At 42.3% G+C, this 20,743-nt stretch overlaps 2 protein-coding genes across 3 annotated transcripts; both read right to left on the reverse strand.

Annotated features, from left to right (window-relative positions):
* Positions 1–1,544: 1,544 nt before the first annotated feature.
* Positions 1,545–14,618, reverse strand: prkacab (protein kinase, cAMP-dependent, catalytic, alpha, genome duplicate b). Of its 2 annotated transcripts, none has more exons than XM_061089598.1 (11): positions 14,585–14,618; positions 11,457–11,518; positions 10,296–10,424; positions 8,675–8,773; positions 7,037–7,119; positions 6,645–6,771; positions 4,841–4,936; positions 4,319–4,441; positions 2,573–2,632; positions 1,762–1,866; positions 1,545–1,670 (listed from the first exon to the last, which is right to left on the reverse strand). In XM_061089598.1, the coding sequence occupies exons 1-11, from the start codon at positions 14,616–14,618 to the stop codon at positions 1,545–1,547; spliced, it is 1,044 nt and encodes a 347-aa protein (XP_060945581.1). The 2 variants fall into 2 exon arrangements, with proteins under 2 accessions (XP_060945581.1, XP_060945573.1); XM_061089590.1 differs by lacking the exon at positions 14,585–14,618 and adding an exon at positions 13,332–13,380.
* A 1,210-nt stretch (positions 14,619–15,828) lies between these two features.
* On the reverse strand, positions 15,829–20,464 carry asf1bb (anti-silencing function 1Bb histone chaperone). Its single transcript, XM_061092145.1, has 4 exons — positions 20,212–20,464; positions 18,469–18,584; positions 18,191–18,367; positions 15,829–16,914 (listed from the first exon to the last, which is right to left on the reverse strand). Exons 1-4 carry the CDS (start codon positions 20,318–20,320, stop codon positions 16,717–16,719), a joined length of 600 nt encoding a protein of 199 aa, XP_060948128.1. The 5' UTR covers positions 20,321–20,464; the 3' UTR covers positions 15,829–16,716.
* Between the last annotated feature and the right edge of the window lie 279 nt (positions 20,465–20,743).

Here is a 20,743-nt window from a genome sequence, read left to right on the forward strand (position 1 = left end):
ATTTCCAACACCGCTGATTGGAGCCGGAGTGTCGACCGCAGAGTTGTTTGACCTGGGAGTAACTGCAGATTGTTTCCGTTCTCATTGCAGACAAAAGCCAGATGTTAGCAGGTGTAAGTGGTCTTATTGACGAGTGTAAAAGGGGTTAAGACTGTCACATTAAGTGTGGTCCGAAAGGAGGAGGGTTGGGTGCTGGGGGAGATGAAAATAAACACAAGTTTCTATAGAAGACCATAGAGCCAAAGCACACTTTCCACAGCGCCACCAATGACTGGTCAAAGAGTTGTGTTGACCAGAAGCAGTTTGAGGTAGTCTGCCTCACATGGTCTCGTTCATTTAGAAATGACAAAGGGTCAAATTGTTGATTCCACATGCACAATCAACTTGACTAGTAGCTCTGAGCAGAGACAGCAAGTGCTTTCAAGACCAGACAGAGTCATTAACGTTAGCAAAAGCAATTCTTCTGGAAGGGGGAGAACAAACACGGAAGCACGCCTTCTTAACCTTCTGATCCTGACGACTTGCCTTAATAGGATGTCTATTGAGTGATATGTTCAAACCTGAGATACCATTATGTAACAGTGTTCCTCAGAAACACAGATAAAACTGAGATATTTCCATGATGTTCCCTTCTCATTATTCCCTCGTTTGTGAGGTGACATGACATCATTAGAGCCACTAGAATCTAATAACATTTAAAAGTTTAGTGCTGTACATGTGCACAAAGCCGGGCTATGCTAACAATGACAAGAAGTAAATATGGGGTTACACTGAAAATTCAATTCACTTTTTCCCCCTTAAGTGTCATCTAAAATGACTTTGAGCACATGACCCACTGCTGATTGCTTCTTTATTGGCTCATCATACCACAGACATACAGTAGAAGTATGTTGTCTATGATTTGAGAGGGTCCATGTTTACATCATACAGGAAAATGTAACCTAAACTTCCAAACATATAGTCATTTAAGCTGAAAGTGCATACGTGTGTGACACGCCTTTAAATTGACTTATTAACATGATCGTCCCGCTATGAATGCAAAGCGCGGGTGAGAAGTAGGTTTTAAATTTAATAAACTTTTGTGCAGAATGAGACGTCGGCTTGTACAAGACTTGATTAGCTTTATGTCATGACTTAGAGACTGGAGGTTCGAACAGACCGATGTCTTGATGTTCTGGTGCAGAAGTGAACAAAAGATGAAGGAAATGATAAAAGAGGGGGGGGAAACCTTGTGTGGAGGCAACTCTAATTAAGTGAGGGTCCCGACACCCATGAATCTGAAGCACACATTCATTATAAAGGGATTCATAAATAAGACAGAATAATAAATAAAGCACAACAAAAACAGCAACAGAAAAGGCAACACTGCTGGTTATCAGTCTCCTGGTTCTTTTTCCCTTCTCTATTCCATTTTCCCCTCTTTTTTGTAGCTGGTGCTTGTGATTGGACAGGAGACAGGGCTCTCTCCCCAGGTCTCCCACTTGACCAGCCAACCTGTGACTCTCCCTACTTCCTTTCTCTCTTCCTCTGTCGCTCTTTTAACTCTAGAACTCAGCAAACTCCTTAGAACATTTCTCATTGAAGGAGACCCGGATCTCCTCCTCCTCGTAGTCGTCGAAGTTGCTGGTGTCGCCCGGTCCTTTGAACTTGGGGACGAAGGGAGCTTCCACCTGAACAAGGTCAAAAACAGCTGACTTAAAAAGCAAAGATAACAGAGGCGAAGTCACATCCACACTGAAAACATGCAAAGTATAATGGTACCTTTTTCTGGAAGATGGCGATCCAGTCGGTGGTCGCAAACCACTTGTGTCCCTTGATGTCGTTGACCCCGTTCTTGAGGTTCCCGTAACGTTTTGTGAGATCAACCTGAAGGATAACACCAGAACGTTTTCCTCACTTTTACATTAGATTTAATTCTGAAAATTCATCATCAAATTGGCTGAGGTCTTTGCTACCTTCACCAAAGTTATGTTTTTGTCACTGTCCATTTGTTTTGGGGGGGTTCTAGCAGATTATACTAAAACTACTGCCAAGATTTCCATGAAACTTGCTGAAAGAATGGGACAAAAGACAATTTGAACCAAGTACATTTTGACGTGGATGCAGACAAAATGTACTGGGAAGATCCAGGAATTTTCTGATCACCTTTTTAAGTTTAAATTCCCAGGAAATAATTAATAGATCTTGATATAAAAAAGGATTGGGCATATTAAGGGGACTGATAGAGAGTTTGGTTAGATGCTTGATTAAATTTAAGGGCACTGTTAGGCCTTGGTGGAGGTAAATATATATATATTCAGACATGTCCTCTGGAGGAACTCCAGAGAGTTGGGTCCGGACTTTCTCTAGAGGTTTTCTTTCACACATGAACTACTCAGAACTCCTGCTGTGTTCTCACATCGGCTCCTCCAGAGTTTCTGCAGACTTTATAACCAGGGACCAGATGGAGAAACTCTGCAGAAACTCCAACAACAGATATTTGTGTTCAAACAAACAGCCCCTGTGGAGAAACTCCTGAGGATCTCTGGAGTTCAGCGCATGTCTGAAAGCAGGTTATATATCTAAGTTTCACCTGTAGTAGATTCCTCAGGAGGTCCTTCAGGTCTGAACTGAAGTGAGATGGGAAACGAACCTAAGACAGAAAGCGAGAGGAGGGACACAGTGTCAGATTAGAGATGTGAGATGATCATGTGAATTTTCAAATATACTAGTAAAAAAATATTCCTAATTGATAAAACACAAGAATATTCTAAAAGCTGCTTTATACACAGATTTTCCTGTGTTTTATAAATCCTAACAAACCACGATGATTTAAAGAAAGTGCAGTAAAAAGAAAAAAAAATCACTTAACTGTTCAGTGCGTAGGATTTAGTGATATCTAGTGGTTAAGCTGCATATTGCAGCTAAATACCCCTCACCTCACCCTCCCCTTCCAAACATGAAAAAGAACCTGTGGATCCTTCAGTTGTCATAAAAATCAAAAGGTGTTTAGTTTGTCCAGTTTGGACGACTGTAAAAAAACCTGGTGGCCTCAGTAGAGAGGACCCACTCCGAAAAAAAAAACTAGTCTTATAATTTAGATGAAACAAACCAGTGAAAACATCACTAGGATTATTTTATATTCAGTCCCTGCCAATATAGATCCCTTTCACCTAAATCTTACAAACTGTCTTAAAGTGTATGTTTGCCCCGTGGCATGGTCTACTGCCACACCGGTGCTCAATGTGGGGCTCTCACCACAGCAGCCAGAGACGAACCATTCAGGTTTTAGCATTCTTTATTTAAAGACCCGGTGCAAACATACACTTAAGACAACATAAAGAGGCCAACTGCTGCCTTTTAAACCTGAGGACCATTCAGCTAGCAGCTCTCACGTGCGCTGATCGATCCTCCGGTGGAGGTGCTCTCCCAGCTACATCCACAAACCCTAACATGCTGTAGAATAATGAGAATGTGTCTCCTTAAATAAAAGCTTGTGACGCCTATATCACTGTTTGTGAACTCTTCAAGACATGATCTGAGGGGCTCGCACACTAGATTTCTGGCAGGCTGAATATCTGGACGAACCTGCGACAACTACAGAAAATCAGAGTGCAGGTACGGGGTGAAAGTATGTGTTGTGGTGAGGTGCCCCTGGATTTAGGCATATAGCTTTTATGCAAAGTACTACATGAAATAGATAGATTTATCAATGAGCCACACAAAGTAAAAATAAAAGTGTGGAGTTATCAAATATTGAGTTAATTTTCATGAGTTAGATAATATTGTACAGCAAAGTTGGGAATAATCATGATTGGCTATTTCTATACAAATGTGATGTGACAAAAAGATCAGTCTGACTCACTGTGTCTGTTCCCGTGTGGGTTAGGGTTTGGTTTTGTGATCGAACATAGTGAGAACCCTGTCGCCAGTCAATTGCGTAGTATGAACTCAAAACGACTTTAAGAATTCCTGTAGTGTGAACTGCACAGTGATCCAACAACTTTGAAAGTGCTGTAGTGTGAACTTTGCATTAGTAGGATTGTTTTTGTAAAACCTTTAAAAACTGTTGCCTTGTATCTAACCTTGCCACACAAATGTTTCTATACAGAGCCTACATCAGTGATTAAGTGATTATGATCACAAGAAAAATATAACTGAAGCCAAACTAGTAAAGTTAGACTGATATAAACAAAATACAACTGATACTGACTTAAATGTGTTAGTTTGTTAAAATACTTGTTTGTGTTACAGGACAGAATAGCGTCAGAGCAATCAGCATAGTATAAGAGGAGAGAAGGCAAGGCAGCATGGCCAACATTACTGTGGTCAAACTCACCTTCCCTGATACGATCTTTTCATAGATCTGAATGGGCTGGTCAGCAAAGAAGGGGGGGTATCCTGCTGCCATCTCATAAACGAGCACGCCCAGCGCCCACCAGTCCACTGCCTTGTTATACCCCTGGTGGAGAGAAGACAGTTAGAGACACGTTTTCAATATTTTCATAAACCATGATATTATTATATGTTATTTTGAGATATATTTTAGTTTTATTGATCCTGATTCACATCTAGCTACTATTTGACCGCATTTTATTTATCCAGCCCAACCTGCATCCCCTCGAAAGGTTCAGTTGCTTTGCTATGTTATGCCACATCATACAATCAAGTAAAGTTACTAGTTGAATTTTTTTAATAATTTGCACAACCCAGTAATCCAAGTATTCATTCAGCTATTCAGTTTGCTTTTAAAATTGTTCAAATTAATTGTCACATTTTGTGCAAGTGCTTAATGAGTAAATGTGAAAGGAAAAAAGATTGACTCCCACACCAAGTTTAAAGGGGATCAGTGGTGTCTCACCTTGCTGAGAATAATCTCTGGGGCCAGATATTCTGGGGTGCCACACAATGTCCAGGTCCGGCCCTTTACACGTTTGGCAAAGCCAAAATCTGTCACCTGGGCGAGGAAAGCATCCACAAGGAGGAGGGAAAGAGGTAGAGAAAGAACATATGAGAAATGATACTCTCAGAACGCCTGGCAGAGTTTAACCATGTGAAGGAAGGAAGGACGGACGGACGGACGGACGGACGGACGGACGGACGGACGGACGGACGGACGGACGGACGGACGGACGGACGGACGGACAGACAGACAGACAGACAGACAGACAGACAGACAGACAGACAGACAGACAGACAGACAGACAGACAGACAGACAGACAGACAGACAGACAGACAGACAGACAGACAGACAGACAGACAGACAGACAGACAGAGACAGCAGGAGAATGCATCTTTCCACTAGTTGTCATTACACTGTCGACCACTAGATGGAAACAGAACCTGTGCTACAGGACAGCACCACCACGCCACAAGCCACTCAGCAAACACAGGTGATTGTTAATTCACAACACAGCCATAGACGCATGCAGATGTGGCTGTAGATTTTTAGACACTTATATTAAGACTTAATAGAGAATGATGGCAAAAACCTCTATGTTGTTTTAATATTCTGTATTTGAATAGCTATGGTCTTATTTTTAACCAATATTTTATTAATGTATATTATATTTTGTAGGTATGACATTTAGTCTATCACTGTATGTTTTATCTTGTTGTGGTTATTGTTCTGTCTTTATTATGGACTGTATACATATTGCAATTTCCCAGTGTTTTAGCCCACTCAAAGTGCTTTACAGTACAAGTCGCATTCAACCATTCATTCATTGACACACGCATTCATTCACTGCTTCTATTCGCTGCGCCTTTTCTATAACACCATTCATACACTGCACAGCCGTCAAGGGCAATTTGGGGTTCAGTATCTTGCCCAAGGACACTTCCGAATGCAGACTGGAAGAGCCTGGAATACCGACCTTCTGGTTAGTGGAAGACCCAATTTATTAGTTAGCTTCTAAGTCAAATGTTGTCACACTGGTTATACAGGTTTAACCACTGATTTACTACTGGTTATACCTGCATAACCAATGTGACATCTTGAATTTAGAATTTTATGTGGCTTATGCTAGTTTAAGTAAATCAATCTGTGATAAGTTGGTAGACAGAAAAGTAGTCTGCTGCATTTTTCATCATCTGTTATCACTTAATCAAGTTCTCAAACTTGCCAATTGTCAATACTTTTAATACTGTTTTTGACGCTTTTTCCTTCGCATACTATCCCATGTGACGACGTTGCCTTGGGCTGTGGGAAGTTTTAATGGCCACACTTTTCTTAAAGGTCATAGACCAAACAATTAATCAATGAATCATTAATCTGTGAATTGAGAAACTATTGGCAAAATCAACACTAGTTGCAGGACTACTAAACATGAAATTCAACTGCAGCAGCACTGCAGTTAAAAGCTCTATTCATCTGTCCAATGCTGTGTCAAAGTTCTCTCAAGGTTTGGATGAATGAAACCATGAGCAGATAAGTGAATAGTGGAGAATTCAGGTAGGGGGGTTTACGGCTGTAGACTGACATATCTGGGGGGTATGGGGCAAGCCTGAAATCTCAAAAACCACAGGTATGTCAGAAAAGTGGCTGCCACTGTTTAGCATCAACTTGTGAACTCTTACTGAAATCAAGTTGTTCATTCAGGCCTTGTGAGTTCCTTAATACATGTATGCATGTTGCTACCTACAGGGATTTATATATTTTTACCTGGATGTAGCCCTGTTGGTCTATGAGCAGGTTCTCAGGTTTCAGGTCTCTGTAGATCAGGTCCAAAGCGTGCAGATATTCAAAGGTCAGGACGATCTGAGCAGCGTAGAACCGAGCATGAGGCTCACTGCACGTGTAGACACACAGGAAGATAGACAGAGGGCGGTTTAGCAGAGTGTGTAGTACAGCAACAGTGATAAATAAAACAAAGTCCAACTCCAACCCTGAATTGAGAGAACACATCTGAATAGAAAAAAAGTAGAATATACAAGAGAGTAGAGTAGAGGAGAACACAGTTGATGTGAGAGTGCACAGGTCACCATGTTTCCTTCTGTATGTGCCTTTAAAATGCTTTGGTGCAGTAAAACTCAATGCAGCATACAGGCACTAACCTAAATCTGCCAATTTTCCGTAGATGGGAGAACATCTCTCCACCCGGCACATATTCCATCACCATGTAGAGGTTAGTGTTGTCCTGGGGGAAGACAGAGGACCTGTTAGTGACACTCACTCCCGTACACACATGCATTTAATCAGACACACACACACAAGGGATGAGCAAGCGGACGACACAGAAACTGGTCATTTGGGTTAGTGGAAATTAATCGACTGCTTTACTACAGTTATTACCATATAGAAGCTTGAATTAAGGCCATGTACCATCCAAGGGCATGTTCAATTTCCAAAAATCATATTTTCTTTAAGTGGAGATAAATAGCCCCAGCTTTGCATCATCAAGGAGGATTTAATTCTTAATGCACTTGTCGCGCTGAGTTCATGTAACGTGTGTTGTTCACTGTTCTATCTGTGTGCTGGACGCCACACATGGACGGGAATATTCTGTTAATAGGTTTATTTGAGGTGTCCACGGTGCATCTAAACAGCTTAACCCAAATAAGGACTTCATTGGAGCATGGCCATCAGCAGAGTAAGTCTGTACAAGCACAAGCGGGCACTGTCAAAGAAGGAAGAGTAAGAAGCCGAAGACGACAAATGTTGGTTTACTTTAGGTAACTGCGCCTGTGGGCTGCAGCCAAGCTCAGTTCACTCTGTATTTGTTTAACACTTATTACTCTTAATAGGTTTAATTGTCAATGATGATGGGAGTTAAGGTCTTTGCACACCATGTCTGTATTTTGTTGAAAATTGTCGCACTTTTAAAAATAAGTACCTCACGTTGTGTCAATCATGTTTACACTACAAAACTGGAACGTTTGTCCTTTCGGAACAGGTTCGATTTGCTACGTTTTTCACATCTGTTGTTTGAGCTGTTCAGGATCAACTGGAGCGATGAAATTCTCCATGTTCCTGACAGTATTGGATTTTTCAAGAAGTGAGAGGACAAAATCATCCTCACTGCTCGACTCCCTTCTGTGGGAATTTTCAGAATAAAAGAAAGATAAAACCTATCCGGTTTCTGTGCTATCAGGTTCTAAAACCAACCAAGATTCTCCCACCCTTATCCTCAGAGTACATGTATTACGCTGACTATATACTGAAGTGTATGAATACATGAATGACACAAATCCTAGCATTGTTATTCTTTTTCCTGTTTATTTTCGTTTAATTATCATGATAAATATTACATTATCATTTGTTTCAAGTTGATATTTGCTCCTGGGTTAAAGGTTGAGGTTTTAAACTCTTCTTTATGAGAAAAGAATAAAAAGCAGCAAAACATTTCAAGTCTCAAATGTCCTCATTGTGTTTATACAACGTCTAGGCATTATATCGATATATAATGAATGTTCAATATATTTCTATTGATGAAAATGATGCAATAATTATTCATATTGTTTTATTGTCCAGCCCATGTCAAATTTTGTATCTCTTACTTGGGGCAACTCACAACAACACAGACGATGACATAATATCATGAGGGACAGTTCATGGGCTGAATCATGAGTCAGCAGTTGAACGTGGCACTGGTTCTCTGTTTCTGCACACTCATGATACACTGCTCACTCCTTTAGAGATAACTTGGTGTGCCACTTACTATATTAATTATTTGCAATTAAAGTTTAGCATACCTTGAATGAGTGGTCTAACCGCACCAGAAAAGGAAAGCTGACAGCCTGAAGAATCCTCTTCTCATTCAGAGTGTGCTCTATCTGTTTGAGCTTCACCACCTGAGAGGCAGAGAGAGGGAGAAAGAAAGAGGGAGAGAGAGAGTGACCATATGTATCTTGCAAAAAAAGAGAGAAAGTCATGATGTTTAGAAGCCTAGATGTCCTCTGATATCCTCCTCTGGAGCCGTGTTCATATTCGCACAAGGGTACGTGGGATACTTCCGCTAGCATCGCTACTACCGGTTGCGGACATTAAGGGTTAACACATGGTGTAAATGCCACTGTTTCAATGGAAATTAAATGTCAGGGCTTATGGACACTTGGATGACACCACAGGAGAAGTATGGAGGAAGTTTCCGTTGTTTTTTTACATTTGAAGGAGTCCCGTTACTTTAATTGTATTGAATTTACCCCTGAAACTCCAAAAGTGTTTTGTGAACTCAAACACTTCCCTCACACCTCCATCGTCACGGTGGCGAGTAGATAATTAGTGAATTTTCATTTTTCTGTGAACTATCCCTTTTCTCTGTTATATTCCAATAGCAGCTAAGAGCTAAAGGCTTAGTTTGCCTCCTTAAGATCACAGCAGCCTCAATAAAAGACTTTCAGTGTGTTGCATGGGCGGCACATCATTAACATTCAAATTATGTATAGTTTTTACCTGGCACTACTGCTTCAAACGTTTCACCTTGGACAAAAACATTGCAAACACATGCAGAAACTCAGGAAATAAGTGAAGAGTTACGAACTTATTTTTCCACTCTTCGAAATCTGACAAACAACTATTGTCACTGTAATTAGGCTACAGAGGGGCACAAACTGTAGGAGGCGCTGGAACAGGAGAGATAAGAGATAAACTACACAGTCTGAGCAGGTGGTCTCAAAATTGGGCACTGACATCAGCTGCTCTCATCCTGCAGACATCCCCCATGCCTTTAAGAGAGAACTGTCCCACTACAGGAGGTGCAGAGCTGCTTTATGACCATAAATGTAAAGAACTGATTTGGCAATACCGTTTTCTAAAAAGGATTCCAAAAGAAGATGAAGACCCAAGAACATATAAGTACACATAAACAACTATCATGCTCACGATGACATGTAGCTTTATGCAGCAGCTTTATGGCAATTTTAGATTTACATCACTTCTCTGCACAATCGTCATCAAAAATCTTTTAGTTAATACATTCACTGGATTATTCAATTAGTAATATTTATTTAATCTATAAATATTAAAGGGATCAGGTACAGTTTTATTTCAAATTAGCTCGTAAAATGACTCTGCTTGGCATATGATCAGTATATTTTCAAAAGCAGGTTCAAAGAGGTTCATAGGAGAAAAACTAAGACATGCACCTGGATTCGTTGTGTCCCTGCGTCTTTTTGTACCACTTGCACTATGAGCTCCAGGCCTTCTCTCGATTTCCATACATCTCTCAGGCTTTGTAAGAATTTCCACATCAATGACATGATCATGTTCTCTATGAGCGGCCTGTGCAAACAGCAACTGAGAGTGCCCTTCAGTGGTGGACACTTTTATAAGCACTCCAGCACGACCCTCCCAATCCCCCCAACCCAGACTGACCTTCTGCTTGTTTAGGATCTTCATGGCATAATGCTGTTCCGTTTCTTTGTGTTTCACCAGCATAACGCGGCCAAACGAGCCCGTGCCCAGGGTTTTCAACCTCTCAAACTGCTCCAGGCCAGCAGTGTTCTGAACGCACAAAACAAAAAGGGTTAGTTGGTTTTTGTGAAAATAGGATGGTCGGGTATGTGGTGTGGGAAGTTATTTAAATTCTCAAATATATAGGAGCTTTAACATTTTATTGCTTCTTGTACTTTCTATTAATTCTCTGTTTTTATACATATTTTTCATATTCTTATATTTTCATATTTTAAGCCTGTTCAGCACTTTGGTCAAATGTGGTTGTTTTAAATGAACAATATAAATAGACTTTACTTATTCCTATCATTTCTCTTTTCTTTGGGTGTTTGTCTTTGTTGTGCATATTTTGGTGTGTGCAAATCTTACTGTAAAATGCTCATCACTGAGATCTACTCAAAGTTCAAAGAAAAAACATATTTATTTATCTGAAAAATGCTTAAATTAGTCAATTAGATTCAAGTACAGTTTAATAGTTTTGTACAAGAAAGATAGAGAGAAGGAGAATGTTGGATATACTGTATAATGTGAAGGATACTGATACACATCATCTGTGCTTTTAATAGTCTAAAAGCTTTTGTCTGTTTATTTGTGGAAGCACAAAAAACATCCATCTATTTTTTAATAACTGGATTACACGGCTGATTATCAGCAAGGATCAATTTCTAAATGTATTTACATTAACTGTATTGTTGATATGAGAAGATGGATAAAATAATCACAGGCAAAATAAAAAAATAGAAACCATCTTTCCACATATTTTACAAACCGCTTGCATTATGTCATCATTCAAATTATTTAAACATTTTCCAAAGAGAGGTGCGACATTCCTCTGCTGAATGGAAAAAAACACTCCGTTGTTAAATAAATATAAATGCAAGTGAAATTCCACTAGTGACGAGTGTCATTTTTATATTGCAAGAGATAGTAAAGAGAGCATCCCACATATAAACTATATAACTTTGGTGACACAGAGGAGAACTGAAAGACTACAGCTTTTTATTTCAATACATATCAAAAAAGCTCATTTTAATAGAGTCCAATATATGTAACGTTGATGAAATGTCACTTCATCACACTAACCTGTGCAGGACTCTCCCACTTCTTGAGGAAGTCCTCTTTGGCTTTAGCAAGGAACTCCTTGACTGTTGAGGACAAAACCAGAAGCTTTGGTGATGTGTGTAAAGAGTGATACGGAAAATACACAATATATAACAGTGTGTCTTCTGAAATCATTTGTACTAATACAGCCCAGCAAATGATGTCTACACATTACTTACGTTTTAAGAATACATGTTTTAAATACATGATTTTCCCTTTTTTGATCATTTCCAGATTTAATAAATACAACACAGAGAGAAAGTGCAAAACATTAGAGCAAGACACCTGGTTTTAACATGTGGTTTTTGTGATCCGATCACAAGCGGACAGCTCTAAGTAAAGGTGTGCGTGAACTCAGATCGGATCACATCACATTCTGAGGTGGACTGGGCCACATGCGTCCACATTCCTTTAGCAGTGTGAACACAAATCCATCCTGGGCCACATAAGAAAGACCTCTTACTCAGCTGACGTCCTCTGAGTCGCTACAGTTTCACTACGAATCAAACGTACTTCTTTGTTTTATCTGTAAACTCAGACTGGCTCAAAACAGCATCGTTAGGTCTTAACTAACAAAAATGTCATACATGTTAAATTGCATGTAGAGCGAGGAAGTGAGATCTGATCACAAGTCACAGGAGACCCATTCAGGATGCATTTTATTGCCAGGTGTGAACACACGTACTTAGCGCTGGCCACTTCTTATCGGATCTCTCAGCCTGGATATTAATACCAGGTGTGTAAGGGCCAAGGATGAGATGCAACAAGGTGCCAAACACGCAGATTATTCACCTTCAGCCACCAGAACTGTCCTGTTCTGTATATATTGCTTTACATTAAGCTTTCTTGTGCTCATTTGAAGCGGCAATGTGTAAAATATAGTGACCTCTATGGGTGAAGTTACATGCTGAAGCTGAATAGCTGAATAGCCCTCACCTGACCCTCACTCTGTGAAATGTTGTACAGATCCAAATAAAAATCTGGATCTAGTGAGTGTAAATGAGGTTTCATAAGGGGACAGTTGGGCCTTGGTTGTATATGTGCTCTTAGTTCCTATAATTGTCTCCAAACAGGTCAAGGCTTAGTGTCCCTGAAAAAAAAACACTATGACACTGGATTACACACTTAAACCACATCTCGGTCTTTCTGCCACCCCTGTCTCCCTTCACTTAGCTGTAGAACATAATATCTGGTTGAGAAGATATTTAAGTGTAAGTGTGTGAATGGGTATTTGGGCCAGCCAGCTACAACCCAGGATGGCTTTACAGTGAGAGATATATGTATCTATATATATATATGGTAATAAGCCCCACTCCAATAAGGAAACGAACGCAGGTGTCTCCTTTACATTGACATGCTCTCATACCATAACAGTGACCCTGCCACTGGACCACAGCAGACACACTGAGACCATATATGACTGAGACCAGCTCAGACCTGCAGACATACATGACTCCACCAAATCAGGGTAATTTACAATAGCGTTTCTGTGTCCACAGCTCACACAGTGAATCTGAGCAGAGGACACACCACTACATCCTGCTCCATCCTGCCTCAGCATCCACATGAATCAGCTCAAATAGATCCACAGCCGAACCACACTCACACTATTCCTTCATTCATTCATGTGTGAGTGTGGATTTAAATATATGTGATGATGTATGTTCTTGGGAGCTGGCACAAGCAGGATCTTGATGGAGTGCAGAGCAGGAATAGGCCTGTGACGGACGGTGTGTGTGTTGTTGTGTGAAGCTACCACAGCCTGTCGGATCACACCGTCTCTGCTCGAGTCATGGGGCCGGAGCAGAGCAGGTGCTGCCCGGCAGCGACGTGTGGTCTGGAGGAGGAGGTACCCACCGCTCTCCATCTCGCTGCCCTTCCTGGCCGCAGTGGGCGCGTTGCCCATGGTGACCACTGGACACCGGGCGATCCGTGGCTTTCCGGCCGCCCCGCCGCCTCCTCAAGTCGGTCTTCTCTCGATCAAAGGTCCGAGTTGCGCTGTCTCAGATCCCGCTGCACCGAGCCGCGGTGGTCGCCTGACAGCTGCACCGAGCCGCTGGCTCCGGGCTCCCGGTCGGTGGTCGCCTGACAGCTGCCCCGACGCGGTGCCACGGCGGAGACGGGAGGGCGCTGCGGGCTCGGCGGGCTCCCTCCCCGGTGTCCCCACGGGGAGATGTCGCTGCGGTGCCCACCCGCAAGCTCCTTGCAGACCCCGCCGAGCGAGGCCCCCCCCCCCCCCCCCGGCTCCCCACCTCTCCCCCAGCCCCCACCCCCCACCCAAAAAAAAACCCACCGATGGGCGGGGGCGCGATGTTCTCAACCGAGCCGCTGCCGGTTCTCGTCAGCCTGGTCGCAGAGGAAGCCTCGGCGGGGTCCGGCGGCGGCGGCGGGAGTCGGTCCGGATCCACCTCGGCCCCTGGAGCCTCGCAGACAGGCGGGATGACGGAACTACAGCCCAGCGCACGGCCCGCCCACTCTCACATCCACGCTGGGAGGGGGTTGATCGACAGCGGGAAGCGAGGCCTCTGATTCGCTGCTTCTGTGGCAGAGAGCGCTCTGATTGTCCGTTTGCGAAAAAAAACCCGGCAGGGTCCACCCGCCCTATCAAAACAGAGCGAGGGGAGAGTCACCGACTATTTTCCTCCTGACGACGTGCGCGCCCACCTTCTCCTGGTCCCTGTTCTCCATTGGCTCAAAGCGGCCGAACCGTGGGAACCTCAGTGGAGGCAAGGAGTGTGATTGGCTGACAGGAATGCGCGCACCCCTCCCTTACCCAAAAAGAAGAAGAGGAAAAAAAGCCCCTCCTCTTCATCACCGCCGCCGAGCGACTGATACGCGTTTGGCTGAGTGACGTCAGCCGCGAGCTATTTTTAGAAATGTTGGTCAGATTTTGAACGCACACACGCACGCGCGCGCGGCAGGGTTTCTAAACAGATCCCAGATAGGCGCGCGCGCGGAGGGATGTGATGCGGTGTGAAACGATTCACTCAATGGAACGGACAAAAGACGAGTCTCTATTTACGATCCTTGATGGATGAAGAAAAATAAACATACACAGTTATATATATACACACTTATTTACAGTGTAGGGCTGGGATTCACAGGGCAACTCGATACGATGCTAGACTCATCCGCTATAACCATAATATCACTATACAGTGATAGTTAATTTATTGCAAGACAATCACATACTGATGCATCATAATTTCTGTCTAACAAATACAAAATGCCCCTAAAGAGGTAAAGTGCAGGCTTGTGTATTTATTCAGGGAAATGTGAGGCTAATGTCAGGTTGAGACAAACTGAAATGAAACAATGTACAAAAAGGTGCATTTAGTCTTGTTGTAGTGCCTCCTTAGTCTATATATCTGGCATCAGCATATTGATCATCAAATCTCACGAGTCAGGATGAAGATATATCCATATCATTTGCAAATATTCTCATTATGGGACGGATATTGTGTGTGTGTGTATGTGACAACATCCTTTTCCAGTCACAATCCTTATCCTGCAGCATCATCCTCTCCCCACACCTGCATCACCTACAGGGGTGAGGGCATCAGACGCCCAAGGCCCCATATCACCAGGATGCTCGAAATGCACAATTTCACAGACATGGACCTGAATATCAATTCCGATAATAAGGATTCAATCTTTTAAATTAAATGATCAGATACTACTACCACCTGTTTTCAAACACAAAAGACATCCAAATTACTCATAGATATGTGGTCATCTCAGTCTATTCTCAAAAGCTCTAGTGATTACTGTGTTGGGTCAATTGTTTGTTTTCATCGTCACAAACGGTCTGTAAAGGTAAAAAACCCAGCAGCCCAGAATGAAAACGTGTTTGAATTAGAGTGATATCAAACAAAGACAAAGAGCTTATCCTCTTGTGAGAAGCTGGAACATTTCATTTGAGCACAGCCCCAGGCGGTTTTGAGAGTGAAGGTGATGCCACAGTCACAGTGTCTAACCAGTCAGAGTATCATTAAACAGTACAGACATGGGAGAAGCACACAGAGATAACAGAGGGATGGATGGAGGAGTTAGTCCCTTCAACTAAGAAGAGGAGATAAAATGGGTGAGAGCAGACAGCCCTCCCTCCCTATGGTTCTGCAGTTGCCTAGCAACTTGAGGCTAGAGTGAAAATGGTGAAGCGATGCTGCTGCTGCATTTTATGAATGAAACTGGAAAAAAGAAAGGTGGCAGAGAGGGGAGGGGGTTAGAATGGGATGATGCACGCTCAGACACACTAGCACAGAGTCTCTCTGCTGCTGCTGAGCTTGTCTTCACTAGTGAGGAAGGAAAGCAGCAGTGTAAGATATGGAGATTAAGATAAAAGTGCACAAGGTCCACAAAAAAACAATTTTTATTAATACCATCACTGTTATAACAAATACTGAGGCAGATTATATAGTAAGTACAAAAAAAAATAAGTCTTCTTATCTGGAAGACAAAATAAGCACTTGGTTAACATTATTTACAGTGAGCCTTAATTTTCAAAAGCAATTTTACTGCAATGTGGTATCTGTATCTCCCTCACCTCCAGGTTTTCTGCAGACAGACATCTTATGAAACATGTTAAGAGTAGCTGTTCAAAGCAGCAGTTTTAAGTAAAAGGTTGTTCTCTGCACCAGCTGTCCGGCTAACTGCAAGTAAAGCTGCTCATTGCAACACACCCCTGAAAATTGCCCATATTACAAAACTAAGATTTGTTTTCTCCAGACCCTATAGATTTACATGAGATGATACAAATGTACAGAACAATGCATTGTTTTTCTATAAGCAGACAGAGCTACACCTATTCTGACATACAGTATACAGCGCTGCCCATAACATGCGAAAAGGGAACCAAACAGGTCAACATCAGTGAAGGAGTATGACTTGCACGTCTCTGGGGCTGTGAGGACACAACATTCATGTTATACAATCACCAAACCCTGATGACTCAAAATGTCTCTGGCTCAGATATAACACGATGCAAGACAGAGATATGGTAAAAAAAAATATATATATATGGCATTGCTGGTTATGAAGGAAAACTGTTGCTAAATATCCAAGATGCAAATGTGTAAGTGATATAAAAAAAGTGTTCCCACTGACATGTCTGTGCTTCCTTATAATGTCCACACATCACGTAGATACATCCATGGCCTCCTTGTCCAAATATGTGTGTTTGCGCTGTTGGTGAGCTACAGAAAATAAGAGCTTCATGTCTGTTATATTGAACTGATGATTTTTACATGCAGTCCATGGAGTTGTCTGGCATTAGTCCAAGAGGGGGCATCTTTCCTGTTATACAGGAAGGAGCGAGCATGCCGCCAATGTTGGGGGATGGGTCCACGTTCTCGCTGTCCTCCATCTTGTCTGCCAAGCCCTCCCAGTTGATATGGAAGCGGGTGACGCGAGGATTGGAGGCTAAAATATTCCTCTGGAGCTGAAAGGATGAAAGCATCGGGTTAGGTATCGAAATTAGTTTAACAATAGGTTGTACGTTTCTGTGAACACAACTCAACATTTTCAACTGACCCTTTCAGACTCTACCTGTTGAGGAATGTTTTACCATCCTCACACATTACATTTTTACACTAAATTAAATATCCTGGTTTCAAATGCTGCCATCTTGTGCCAGAGGCTGCGCAGTGGCGATCTGGGAGATCGATCCACAGAATTGACGCCGATACATGCGATAGACCAATTGCGAGTCCGTCTCAGCCAGCTACCAGAGGGCGATAAAGACACTTTGGCGTCTGTCTAAGATTTACGCTCACAGTTAAGCAGTGTAAGGTAGTAAGTTATTGTTTTCAAATTCAATATCTGTTGATTGTTTTAATGGGGAATTGATTATTTTAGTCAGTTAAATATCATGAGGGACAATGTGTCATATGTCAAGTTTCTTGTTTTGTGTGATCGACACTACAAATCCTTAAGGTTACATTTTTAATCACATATCTGAGAATCTACAACTAGGGAATATCTTGCAGTTGTTCACAATACCATCAACATATAAAAAATAACCAATCAATTAATTTATTGACTTATGGCTCCAGGGCTAATGCAGTACCCTATTTCAACAGAGTAAGGTTCTGACATTGGTTAAAACCAAATTTTAATCTATAAAATAAAAATTAGGATGGTGTAGTGTAACATGAATTTAATCCCGACTTTCTGGCGGATGAAATTCAAAATGCAGGCACCAGTGGATGCTGTAAATCAAATCATCATGTTATTAGGACAAGATAGGAAAGATTAAATGTAATACTAATGTAACCAGGAGCCATCATTATCATGGATTAACACATATATTCAAAACAGTTCTATAATGATGAATCTAAATATGGCCTGCCCTGCTACTTCTTTTAGAATAAAGAGAAAAAAAATAGAAAAAGAAAAGAAAAATTGCTATGGTTGTTTTTAATGGTGCAGTTGCCTGCAACACCTAATTGAGAACACCAGAGGGAAGCAGAGAACTCTGTACATCTCGATGGACCCATTTCACATGCGTGGCCCACATACTGTTTATACTTTCTGCAGCTCAGGTACTTCAAGGGAAACGTAGCCAGAGCAGGCAGCAGCAGCACCAATAAATACACAATGATGCAGACAATTAAAATAAAATAAAAATAATCGTGCACAGAGATCCCACATTTCGAGATTGAGATTACATAAGCACCCACGTTACAGACAGCGACGGAAATCTGTGCGTGTGTTACCTGAGTATAGTCTGGTTTGAGGGGTGGGTTTTCTCGTAGTTCAGGGTCTGTGTATTCATTGTTGACATAGTAACCAATTCGAATGAACTCCTGTCCACGGTAGGTGCAGGTTATGAGGACCACTGTCACTCCTACAGCGTCACTCTCTGGAATCATTCCTGTGTTGGGGGCGTCAGCCTGAGGGGACCAACATGGAAGACAAAGAGAAAAAAAATATTACATCAAGGTCGAAAGTTACCCAACTATTAGTGCATTTACAAACACAGCAGCTTACTCACCTGAAAGACAAACATGTGTCTGCCAGCCGGTACTGGGCCAACAAGAACAGAGTCTAGGACCTGGTCATATTCTTCGCTCTCAGCTGAACCGACATAGATGATTTTCCACTCCAGGTCTGACAGCCATAAAGGACAACAGTGAGACGGATTAGCTTAGTTTTGTAAGGAATGTTACACACAGGAGACGTGGGTATTCTATTGCTTAATTTGTGCTCTCAGACTACTTGTTGGGAAATTGATTGTCGTATTGAGTAGAGAGATTCTGATGCCAATTCCAGCATCTGAAATGCCTCTAATTCTGCTGAAAATGCCGGGCCAGACATAGGCGAGGATGCAAATCTGTAATTGCACTGTACTGCCACTGGCAAGTACTGTTTTTGGAGAGGGGAAGAAGAAGCGATTCTGTGTAGGATTAGCCAGAGCTAGCTCAAATGTCTGCACTTCGGCACTACAGTATTTCAGACTGGAAGTGCACCTAAAAAGCTATTTAAAAGGAAGTAATTTGATTTCCGAGATATATAAATTTGTTATTTTTTCAGTTCTGATTGTCAAACTAGACAATAAGTTCTATGGCATTCATTCTCTGTATGCATTTTTTTTAGAAGGTTTGACCTGAGCCAGGCCATAGAACAATCATAGCAATAATCACTTCCACACAGGGTTGGCAGCATTTAGCTGTTATAATCTTAAATGCACTTGTAATGAATCGGTATTCTGCATCAGCCGATATGCAGAGTCCAGGTTTTGTTATCGTATATGGAAGGGGAAATTGTATCGGAAGGTTTTTCAAATTAAATGTAATCATCTCAAAATATTGGTAATAAAAGGTCCAAGTCTAGTAAAAATACCATCACAGAAAATAACATAAAAAAGTTGGCACCTGCTTTTGGAGAGCACAATGACAACTGTAACCAGTGCATCTCCTGGCACTGTGATTTACACTGACCTAAACTAACAATAAACTGAAACATTTAGCTTGTCGCCCAACAAGGAAAAACACAGGAGCAAAGGTTCTCCCGCAAGTGCAATAATATAACTCCATCACACCCATTCCGGGATCATTGCACTGGTTACCCTTGTGGATTTTCTATTTTTATCTTTTAAAAAACACTGAATGGCACCACTTCCCACATCAGACCCTCTCATCCTTTATGCTTCTAAGCAGCTGTTGCTCTCTGTACCCAAGGCAACACGACAGAGGGAGGCTGGGCTCCACTGCTTTATCTTTTTTTAGGCCACTTTGTAAACGTGTATTTTAAGACAGTGCTATATAAATAAAGTAACTTATTAGTATGTATCGGTGTAGTAGCTCCAGGCTGATGACACTTCATATTCAATGTGTCCTTGGTTCGAGCGGCTGCTTCCCTGTTGTCACTCGGCGGTTCGCGGCAACTCGTTCAGCTTGTTTGTTGCTACAGAAACTTTACGCGCTCGACCAATCAGCTTGTCGGAAAGAACTCGGAAGTGCGTCTCTGAGCCAATCTCTGCGGGCAGGGGGCGGGCCGCTGAGCACGAACCCGCCAGCGCCAAAATTCCAACAACTCGTCAAAAGAAACACAAGAAACGAGCAAAGAGGACAGCTCATCCTGACGTCATCACCGAACTAACTGACGGGCCGCTCTGCTCTTCACGCGGGACACCACATACGTTCCCCCGTTAGCAGAATGCTATCGGGTATTCAACAGCTAGCATCACTCATTCTCAGTAAACTGGTATTACACGCAGACTGAACACATTACCCACCTTCCGGCAAATCCTCCATGCACTCGAACGTTATTTCAAACTGGAAGGGGTTTCCAAACGGGCTCGGGTTGTCCAGCACAGCGACATTAAGCACTTGCACCTTGGCCATGGCGGAGCTGGGAGAAAGACGGCTGAGCTGCTGCCCGAGTGAAGTGCTGCGTTCCCGGGTAGTTTCGCACGCTGTTGCGTTGTCGGGAGTTAAAGTTTAGTTCTTCTTCTCTCTCTTTGACATCACCGACATTACCCGCGGCGGCTCCACTGACGGCGGAAATACGTCACTGACTCATTCTTTTCTTCGCCGTCTTTGTTTCCGCGCGGACACCCGCTCCGTCGTTGCGTGCTGCTGCCCCCTGCAGTTCGTTTGTTAAACAACAGGTCGAAGTATGGTTTTATCCAGCACCATGCGTGCCTGTTCCTCTTATCACGTATTATAATTATAGTCACAGAGGACTTTATTTTGACACCCAGAAATTATTTCCAGTATCCTCAGACTCTGTTAACAGACTGGATTTCAAGAATCAACTATTTTTCA

This window comes from Limanda limanda, chromosome 2, assembly GCF_963576545.1.
Source record: "Limanda limanda chromosome 2, fLimLim1.1, whole genome shotgun sequence".
NCBI classification, from domain to species: Eukaryota; Metazoa; Chordata; class Actinopteri; order Pleuronectiformes; family Pleuronectidae; genus Limanda; species Limanda limanda.